The following is a 10,995-nucleotide window of genomic DNA, read 5'->3' as shown; positions in this document are numbered from 1 at the left end:
CGCAAGACGATTTTGTTACCAATAGTGAGACAGCGGCAAAAAATGACTAAGTTAAAATCGATGAAGCAAACTTATTTGTTAGAAAGATGACAGTGTCAGACAACGTTGTTGGAGCCATTGAAAAAACACTAATAAAAACTCCGGCAATGTATCGCTACAATGAAGTAATAACAAAAACATTCCTCGCAACAGCAGGTCAACGCAGTTGCAAACATGAAGATATTTTCACAAAAGAACCAACAAGGCGACTGATTGTTGCATTGTGCAGGAGCAATGCATTCATTGGCACTAACAATATCAATCGCTACCACAATCAAAAGTTTGATTTCAGTGAAATTACGGTCTATCGAAACGGGTTCGCAACAGCAATGTTAACAAATGATATCAAACGCCTGTATTACAATTCAATGAGTGCCTTAGCTTATGTTGAAAACAGTCATGGAATACCCCTAAGTGATTTTGCGCATCACTTTATAATGGTCTTTGACTTAACTAGCACGCAAGAGGCGACACACGATTTTAATCATCCCGAACTCACAAACTCATCATTATCGGTTGAACTGAAATTTGATACTGATTTGCCAAACATTAAAAATTTTTTCCTGGGTGAAAAACCGTCTACTGTGTACATTTACTCTGCAAGAAACGTATCCAAAAATGTTCTACCTATGAATGCTTACTAATGGATGAAGACCAAATTAATATTCATGTTCAAAAGTGCAGACATCTCAAAATTAAATTTCGAGGTGTTTATGCTGCTGACAATTATCCGTCAAATTTAACAGTTAACAGTTTTATAATTTTGAATGCATCGCGAGCTGATTCCATTGGTTCACATTGGGTGACGCTTGCGAAACGCTACGCATACCCGTACTATACTTTGCAGATCCGTTAGCACCACCTCTGACTGCCTATAAAGACATTTTCTCCCAATTACAGCAATGTACTGATTTACATATGATGATGGATATTATGGAGCACAGGAGATATCAGTCTCCCCTGCAATCAGCAGACTCGCAACTGTGTGGTTTATTTTGCATCTATATTGCTCATCATTTCTATAGCAGTAAGTTTCCATTTGTACCTGATGTAAATGAATTGCAATTGTTGGCATTTTTAAACATATGGAGTGAAATTGAATTAATTGCTCTATCACAGCACTATTTTAGACACTAGATTTTTAAAGAAGTAAAAGTTTATTAAATAGTCTGAAGTCTCACTAACAAAACTCCCTGCCCACTTAAAAGTATATCCATAATCTGATAGAGAGAAGAAGAATGTTCCCCAAGCATTAGCTGACAAAAACGTTTTACAGTCACATCGGGGATAGTAGAAGCACGTTTGTTAGAAGTGGTAGTAGTAATGGTTGAGAGTCGTTTCACAGGGTTAGGCAGAGGAAGTTGTTTTTTAGTTTTGTTGGTTGAAACATGATTAAACTTTGACAGGTACTCCACAGCAACATGTAAGCGAGAGACAATAGCACCATGAGTAACAAAATTTTTCTCCGTAGGCAAAATAAGGATTTTAAAACAAGTCACAAGGCAAGATATCGTCGCAGGAGCATACGGAGAAAAAACAATACTATCTTCCGGACCTGTATCTTTAAAAATAAGATGCCAATGACTGGAACCAAACGAACAACCATCGATAACAGTCGAAGACGAATGATAACCGTACGCATAATTTTCTATTCCAGAATCTTGAGGTTTTGGTTCTATGTCGCAAATAGTGTTTTTGGAATCGTTTTGAAATTTTGTGAAATATTCAGGACTGGTTTCGTACATAGCCTCAACCATTTGAGAGACTAAACTGAGTGAGTAAATAGTGAATTACCTCTTTGAATTATTGGGTTTGAACTGATAACACGGTGTAAACAAAATTTCAAGATCGTTAAAAGACGAAACTTCTTTACATTAATTTTATTGCTTGTACACAAATTCTGTCTAGACATTAAGCAAACAAACCAAGGCTGTCTGGTTTTTCTGAAGCTCCCCAAACAAATCAAAGCTGTCGCCTTTTCCCGAAGTTCCACAATCTTTAACCTGAGGTAAACTTTGGGTGGTTTTCATTGCTTTTGAATAAATTTTGAAAATCTCAAATGCGCTGCAAAAGTTAACCTAGCTTTGGGGTTCCTGTTGCAGAATGTAGAGAACAACGACTACCGTTAATATTATCCGCACGAAAATAATTTACTTCTGGATAGGGCGCATTTGCTGAGCAATAAAAATGATTTACTCAACCTTCAAAGTGAAGTTGGAAAGTTTGACTTGATTGAAACCTGTACACAGGAACGCCAGAACTCAAAGTGGAGATTCGCTTTAATTACGAACGTTACCAAATTTGCAGCTCTTAAAAAATATTCCTTTGGGTTGCTTGGATTCTGTTCTTCCGGAACCTTATAACCGCTGCTGTACCTTATAACGCTAACTTATGCTATTCCGCGCAATTTCCATTCATTTATTTGGATCCGTAGATGTTGAACCACATGCAATGCAACTGTTCGACAATTTTGTTTCGGCCACTGACTGTGATCCTGAAAACTTCATGGGAGTTTCTCTGGATCAAATCCCAATAATTGAAAATTTATTCGAAAATCTTCATCTATGATTTTGCCATTGAAGATGGTGAAAAAGTTGTCGAACTTATTCGACGAAGCATTGAACGATATGAAGAAAACATTAAACTACTTCGCTATAACAACCATATCTGTTATGTAAATGATATCAACAAATTCTTCAAGAAGTTCCGCTGTCCCAGCTGTGACGTCTTCTTCAATCACTCTGAACATTTTAATCGCCACTTAAGAACTTGCAAAGAACGAGTGAAAAATGCCTATCCGAGAGGTGTTTATTCGTTAAAGGAAACATTGTTTCAGAAACTTGAAAACTTCTCAATCGCTTATCCAGAAGATTGTACCCTCTTCAAAAATTTTGCCGTCTTCGACTTTGAAGCAATATGTGACAACTCATCGGAGATTAGTAGCACTGCTACAATATCATGGATCAGATCTCATGTGCCAGTATCGGTTTCAATTTTCTCCAATCTGATGGAGGAACCAATTTTGTTATGCGAAGATGATCCTAATCGTCTCATCATATCATTTGTAGCTCAACTTGAAACACTAGCAGCACAAAACAAAGCGGACATGAGACCTAAGTTGTTGGCCGTGGAAGCAGAGATCAAAACTAGGTTGAGTGATATTTCCTCTAGATTGCAAGTTATTTCCGAAACTCAACCAAATATCAGTATTAAAACGGAAGATAGGAATGCATCTGAAAATTTTTTACGATTCCAACAAAAGCAGCTTGATCTCCAGCGTCATTTTGATAGTTATGTTGACACTTTACCAGATTTTGGATTCAACAGTGGAAAATATAACCTTGATCTAATCAAAACTTATCTCATTCCTTATCTAATAACTGATAGATCTATTCAACCTACGGTAATAAAGAAGGCGAACCAATTTATATCTTTTAGTTTTGGTGACAATCAGTTTCTCGATATTCTGAACTTTCTCGGTGGAGCAACATCTCTGGATTTATTTCTGAAAGCGTATCAGTCCGAGGAGACAAAAGGATTTTTTCGGTATGAATGGTTTGATTTGTTGACGAAACTTGACTGTGACAAACTTCCTCCCTATGACTCTTTTTCAGGAAACTGAAAAACTTTAATCCTTTGGAGAAGGAGTTTTCTGACTTCGAGAAGTTAATAAAGAAGTTAATTCAGTGTGGGAAAGACGAAAAGATAATCCTAAAGGAGATGGGACTGAAAGAGAAGCCACTGACAGGAATACCAAATTATACTCTTTTAGCAGATTTGTGCAAGAAGGAAGGTATGAAAACTTTTCGTGATTTCCTTCGATGGTATAATAACAAAGATGTTGTACCAACGTTGAGTGCAATGAGTAAAATGGATGAGTTTTATCATAATCGGAACATTGATATATTGAAGCGCTGTTGTACACTTCCAAATTTGGCTAATATTTGTCTTCACAAGTCAACAAGTTCAAAATTTTATCCGTTCGTCGATAGCGATAAAGATTTGCATGAAAAAGTTCGAAGTGAAATAACTGGTGGGCCTTCTATTGTCTTCACAAGGAAAGCTGTTGTAGACAACACATTCATCCGAATATCAAACAGCATTTGTAAGGCGATAGTTGGAATAGACGCCCGCCAATTGTATCCATCCCTTCGCCATGTCTCAAGCGATGCCAACGGGTTTATACACTAGGTGGGAGTTCGATTCTGATCTCTAAAAGTTCGAAGCTCGTCAGAACAAGATTAGAAAATTTGAAAACACGGTTATTTCTTACTATCAAACAATCAGACCAGACTGTACTATTGAGAGCATCTATACAACTGCAAAACAGAAAAAAAATGATTGGTTTAGTGTTGATGGCTTTTGTGGACACTGCAATACAATTTTCGAAGCTCTCGGATGTTACTACCATTTCTGTCCCTGTAGAGAAGCTCAACTCTCTCTTAGCGAAGAAGAAATTCAACATGGCCTCCAGAAGCGAGAATCCAATAAGTTACGAAAAAAACACCTGGAGATAAAAGGGATACAAAATTATCGAGATGAGGGAGTGTGAATGGTGGGATCAGGTTCAGATGAGCTCTTTTCTGAAAAATCACGTTAGAAAAAATTTTCCCTACAAACTACCCTTAAGCATGGAAACCCTGCTGAAGCGAATAGATGAGGATAAGTTATTCGGTTATGTACAATGCGACTTAGAAGTTCCGGAGGAGCTCTATGAACGATTCGCAAACTTTCCTCCAATTTTCAAAAAAACCAAAGTTGGAAGAGAAGATATTGGAGATTTCATGAGAGTATGCTGAAAAGAACGATCTATTGATGAAACCACAACGAAAGTTGATTTCCGAGTTATAAATTAAATAATGGAATAGTTATAACGACATTACTGAAGTTTTACTTGAAGCTTGGACTACGTTGTACTAAAATATACCGATTTGTCGAGTATACGCCACAAAAGTGCTTCAATGATTTTGTGCAATCTGTTGTTGATGCAAGACGAAAAGGAGATGAAAATCTTGACTCGAGCATTGTTGCTGAGACTATGAAGTTACTTGGGAACAGCTCGTATGGTTATAAGATTATGGATCGAAGTCGACACACCGAAACTCTATCTTAATGAAGAAAAAACTCATAAAGCAACTAATAACCGTCCTTTTAGAAGACTCAAAAGCGTTTCGAGAGATATCTATGAAGTTGAACAAGTGAAAAGCACAATTGAACATAGTGAACCAATAATTGTTGGATTTTTTATCCTTCAGTATGCCAAATTGAGAATATTAGAGCTTTACTACAACTTTTTTTGACAAGTTCTATGATGTTAAAAAATTTGAAGAGCTTGAGATGGACACTGACTCTCTGTATATGGCACTAACTCATGAGAATCACTATGATTGCATTCGTCCCGAAATAAAGAGCACTTGGAAAGAACTCCAAAGTAATGACTGTGTAGAAAATTTTTGCGCTAATTGTAACAAAAATTTTCTTCCGAAAAACTGTTGTCCTAAACATGTGAAGCACGATAAGCGGGAACCTGGATCATTCAAGGAGGAGTTGCGACGTACTGAAATGTTGTCTCTATGTCGCAAAACTTATTGCTGTTACGACTCTAGAACGAAGAAAACTAAGTTCAGCAGCAAGGGACTCAACAAGAATGTTCTAGAAGAAAATAATGATGAACCATTGCAGAAGTACAGAAAATTACTGGATGAAGCAGTGAATGTATCCTCGACTAACAGAGGATTCAAAACAGTAAATCATCAAGTTCCCAGGTACGAACAAACTAAAAAAGGACTTTCCTATTTCTATTCAAAGCGAATGGTGGAGGCAGATGGAATACATACAAAACCTTTGATGATCTGAAATTAAAACTCTATTTTCAATTATTTTACATCCGTCATCTTCATTTATTTTCTCTGATAAATGATAGGATTCTGATTAGATTGTAAGTGTTTTGAGTAATTTTGTAGTGTATTGTATAACTAGTCTTGGTATTCATTGTAATAAATTAACTATCGTTAGAGAAAAAAACTTCAAAAGCTGCTTTATTTTTCATTCAGAGCTAAACACGGATAAATCGAATGAGTTCCTTAACCGTGTCATACTCCTTATATCAAAAAACTTTCCATATAAGGAATGTCAGGAATTTATTCAATCTTTAGTAGCGTTGATCAATTTTTCTTATTGTTTTTCTGACGTCATAAATCCATTTTATAGCGTACTTTGTGACGTCATAAATAGTATGGATATCATACTCATCGAGCTCTTTCCCTTTTGATGAGAAAAATTACAATGACTCATTAAAAATAACATTAATTAGGATGTTCCTAAATCATCTCACTATGTGAACATCCAAGACCAGTCTTAATACATGTGAGCATCTAAGACTAATCTTAATGCTTGTGAGAAGCTATAACTAATCTTAATACATGTAATACTACACCTAAATTTAATACATGTAGAAGCTATACCTAATCTTAATACATGTAGATTCTATACCTAATCTTAATACATGTAGAATCAGTCTTAATACAACTAATCTTATAAAATCTTATCCATATCCTTATATACCATGCAATAATATCTGATTCCTATCTTTATACATTGCTAAAATAATTCAAGGGCGACCGAAGCGAGCCACAACCGCTATAACCAATCTTAATACACGTGGGTCGCCACCCCCCCCCCCCGGGCACCTCGGTCCAGCTATATACTACTCCTGTTGAATTGTCTTCATTTTAGTCATCAAAAGATTCGGAAATAAATACAGATGCCTTTCCGTCGCGCTATTTCAATGTATTCAGCAAATTACAATAATTTGATTCAATATTTTCTGCCATATACTCGGTAGAGGCAACTCTTAATCTTACGTCATTAGGAGTACACACAATTTAGAACACCGACTTGACAGTTCCCACAAAAAAGTAAAAATGAAATATGTTTAAATTGACTGTATACATTGAAATAGCATAAAACGAAGCCATCTGAGTTTACTTCCGAATGTTTAGATGAATACAATTTAATGGGTTGACGCATAAGTCAACACCCAGCACCAAATGATTCAGAACTGTTATCCAGTCGTCTTATCCAAACGTTTAGAAAGATATCAGTTCCAACAAAATTGAAATTCTTATTAAGTTCTTACAACATTGAAATTCTTGTATCTGGTGAAACTTTATCATCCAGAATCTGATAATATAAATATCAGTTCGTATGAAATAATAGTTTAGATTTGCTGCATTAAAACCCTACGATTTTCATTAGACAACTCGTAAAAATCTGCAAAAAAATTAAACATAGCTGTCAGATTGCCAGAACATAACCGCAATAGCTTCGTAGATCTGCAATCTCGAAAAGATATTAAAAGAAAGACGAAAAAGACATTTTTCATTAAATGCCGAGATGTTATATTTTGATTATGAATCTATATAATTTATTGCTGCTTCTGTTAGCTTTTCTTAAATAACCTTCAATTAGAGTGACACACACTCAATTTACCTTATCTCTTTAAATTATATTTGAAAAGTCAATTTCAGAGTGAGGAAGTCATTTTTGAGAGTGAGGCAAGCCAAGTGTGACCAAACACTTAATCATGCGAATAAAAAATACTCGCTGTAAAAATGACATCAAGCACGCAATTCAGTTGAAAAGGCATGAAGGAAGAAACAAAAAGCAGATTTGAAGTGTTTGTGACGTCATCTGGTCGAAACAAAAATCTTGACGACGAAATAAACTATAGCCAAAAAATTCCGGAAGCAACTCGAAGCGTCGGAATTTCACCAGCAAAACTGTAAACACTGCCGAAACCATAATCTTTTGTCTGCAAAAGATTATTGTTTATCTCATCAGCTTTGATGCAAAATTTTGGCAAAAAAATTATACCTTTGAAACTAGCTACACCAAAAACAAGTAAGTCATTCGAGATCATAAAAATACTCCAAAATTTAAATCAAAAGACATAATGTAGACAGAAGACGCTCAATTAGTGTTCATACCGCAAACTCTCATATTACTAAAGACATCTGGTAGCGTTAAAAATTGGACAAAATTCTTAGAATGCAAAAATATTGCTAGGATCAAAAAACTGACCGGCTCAAAATTGTCAAGAACTACAGATAATTTTCAAAACAAAATTAGCACTTCACAATTAACTCTGCGACATAAAAGACAGTCGGACAGCATAAGGCAGGTATCAATCTTAGAAAATCGCTTTTCTCAACTGAAATTAAGAGGACTCAAGAACACACAAAGCAATTATTTTTGGCGTCACCACACTCGAAATTGGCGTCACCACACTCGACTGAAGAGATTAAGATCGATTTCTTTCTTGTTCGATATAGCAGACCAATTGAAATGAAAATACTGCAAAAATGAATAATAATAATACTGCAAAAGAACAGAGTAACTCAAAAAACGAAAAGATTTTATCAAGAACTTAGCCCCAAAAAAATTCACAAAAACTAAATATGGGTCAAAGTTTCTAAAAACTAAACCAAGCAAAGCCTAAGTGGTACATTTTATCAGAAATCTATTACAAACCAAGACAAGAACCGTTAAAAAAGCTAACAAGTAGAAATTTTTTAGCGAATAAAAAATCAGTAAAAAAACATTCAAGGTCAGAGGAGAAAGCTAGAATGATACACGCCAGAGTTTGTATCATAAGAAAACAATGCCAAAAAAGGAAAAAAAGACTACTTCGTAAATTTGAAATATCAAATAGGAAAATGAAGTACAAACAGAAAATTTTACTCAGATTTTATGGCTCAGAAGATCGAATATCACATGCTCAATATCTTGTCTAAACGAAAAAAAAGTTTAACAGTTTAAATAATTGGAACACTAAAAAATTTTGCAAGATAAATATCGTAAAAAATTTCGTTAAAAATTCGTTTATGGAACAAATTTTCCACTGAATTTCTAAGATAACGCCAAGAACTATACCAATAAAACAAAAAAAATCCGTGCCTTTTAACAAAAACACTTTATACAAACTAAACCAAAAAAAACTAAACTAAGAAAATTGGACGAAAATCGGATCAGCGTATTTAAAACTCTACAAAACAAAAATGTGGCAAGACATAGATAAGTGCCTAATGTATAAACTGTCAAGAGGATGCTGCCAAATTTTCTTTTTCACAAGAAAAACGTCCTTTTAATGGAAAAATCCAAAAATTCAATAAAAAATATAAAATATGTGCATGTTTTGCACTTATAACGCATTATTAGGCTTTCAAAAACTTTGTGGTGTCAATTTCAGCGAGCGACAGCAATGCAGCATTGGTCAAAAACTATTAATTAAAAAATTACAAGCAAAGAAATTGAGTCAAATGGACGAAAAAACGGTCAAAAAGGGCTATCTATACGCACCATTCTCCCAAAAACACTTTTCAGAGTCGAAAAGTCATTCACTGATCGAAGCGCATGGTCAAAAAACGTCTTTCGCTCAGAAATTAGTTCACATATCAATTTTACTCTTTAGCTTTTAGGTCAAAACGCCGTCTGAACGAGTAGTACTTCCGGTTAAAAAAACCTCAAGAAAATCAATACTCGTCTTCGAGTAATGGAGGCCTAAATAAGATGCAAGACATTAAGAGAGCTCTACTGATCTTCATACTCTACAAACCAATGGACTTGGATAGTTATTTTCAATTTAAACTTCTGCGAACAAGTACAGAAGTCATGTTTGAACATTCGTCAATCAATAAAGCTCAATTTTTTAAAATCTAATGTGATCGAACAATCAATTAAATAGAAGCGAACAAAAAACTTCAGCCGATAAATAACAGATGTAGCGCAGATAAAATCATATGATGGGCAGAAAAATTCACAGTAACTGCTTTTCGCTATTTTAGTGTGCCATCAACTTATTCGCAATAATTTAATGGAGGCGATTAATTTTAAAACGTAAACACTCTAAATTAAAACCCAGAATTCTGGTGTTCAGTGACATGATTATCTGAAAACGCAGACTCTAAAGTCATGAAAGTTGGTCGAAAGTCAACATCAGCCAATAAAAAGCTCGATTTTATAGATAATCTCTTGTACTCATTTACAGCTTACCAGAAAATTAGGCAACCTTATAATTTTCTATTCTTTCTTCCGTCCAATAACGTTTAACAGTTGTTGGTCTAGCACCATATCAACTTATGTTGTGATAGACTTCAATATGAATATGTTAGAAGACATTCTGCGGAACAATGTACCGCAACTTTTCGGACTAGATTATTTTACTCAAAAAATTTTTACTTGTCAGTCATGCCTCCTTAAACGCTCGATACTTTAGGCCTTCGGACATTTTTCTACCAAAGACATTAACTTTTTTAACTTCTCGTTATCTATGCAGAAATGTGTCTTGATTACAGTTAATCCTTGCATCAGAACAAATTTCTGGGCCTATAACAATCAATTGCGCTTTTTGATTTAGAGAAAAGACACGTTTTCCATTCTAATCTAATTTTGAAAAATTGCACCGAGAAATTTTTTTTTCGATTTACGTTTCAGCCTGCCGAGTTTTGACGTAAAAGTCAAAAACCTCAGGAAACGTTTTGGACATTTCTTCACTGAAAGTGTTGTAGAATTTTTTGTATACTTCTATTTTTCCCCGGACCTCTTCGTTTTTTGCCAGTGCTTTCTGCATGAGATCTTTGCTATATAATTGTGGATTAGTACCCTGGTCAATGTACCTCAATACGCTAACGGGCACACTGACATCTTGGAAAGCGCCTTTGCTTCTGTCAACTTCTTGTAGACTGTTCACAATACTGTGCATCTTCTGGTTCAAATTGTTCTGTCCCTGAGGCTGGAAGTCAGACACCATAATACACGTTTGTCTAATATTTTCAATCAGCTCTTCCAAATTGCCCTCTAGCTTTGAAAAGCGATCTTCACTATTCATGCTTGAAGAGCAATACAAATTCTCACAAAGTAATTGACAAACTAATTGTTCTGTCAATACATGACTGG

The 10,995-nt window shown here is 35.1% G+C and overlaps 1 protein-coding gene across 1 annotated transcript; it reads right to left on the bottom strand.

Moving 5' to 3' along the window:
• Positions 1 to 9,759: 9,759 nt before the first annotated feature.
• LOC142349976 (mediator of RNA polymerase II transcription subunit 10-like) lies at positions 9,760 to 10,995 on the bottom strand. The gene has a single exon (XM_075401852.1). The coding sequence runs from the start codon at positions 10,925 to 10,927 to the stop codon at positions 10,523 to 10,525; it is 405 nt and encodes a 134-aa protein (XP_075257967.1). The 5' UTR covers positions 10,928 to 10,995; the 3' UTR covers positions 9,760 to 10,522.

Source organism: Convolutriloba macropyga, chromosome 1 (assembly GCF_964194025.1).
Source record: "Convolutriloba macropyga chromosome 1, txConMacr16.3, whole genome shotgun sequence".
Classification (NCBI taxonomy): Eukaryota; Metazoa; Xenacoelomorpha; order Acoela; family Convolutidae; genus Convolutriloba; species Convolutriloba macropyga.
Note: the sequence above shows the minus strand (reverse complement) of the source record. Positions and strands in the feature narration are given on the sequence as shown.

Excerpts from the sequence above, each read along its gene's own strand:
- LOC142349976 (XM_075401852.1), bottom strand. The coding sequence starts at position 10,927 with ATGAATAGTGAAGATCGCTTTTCAAAGCTAGAGGGCAATTTGGAAGAG.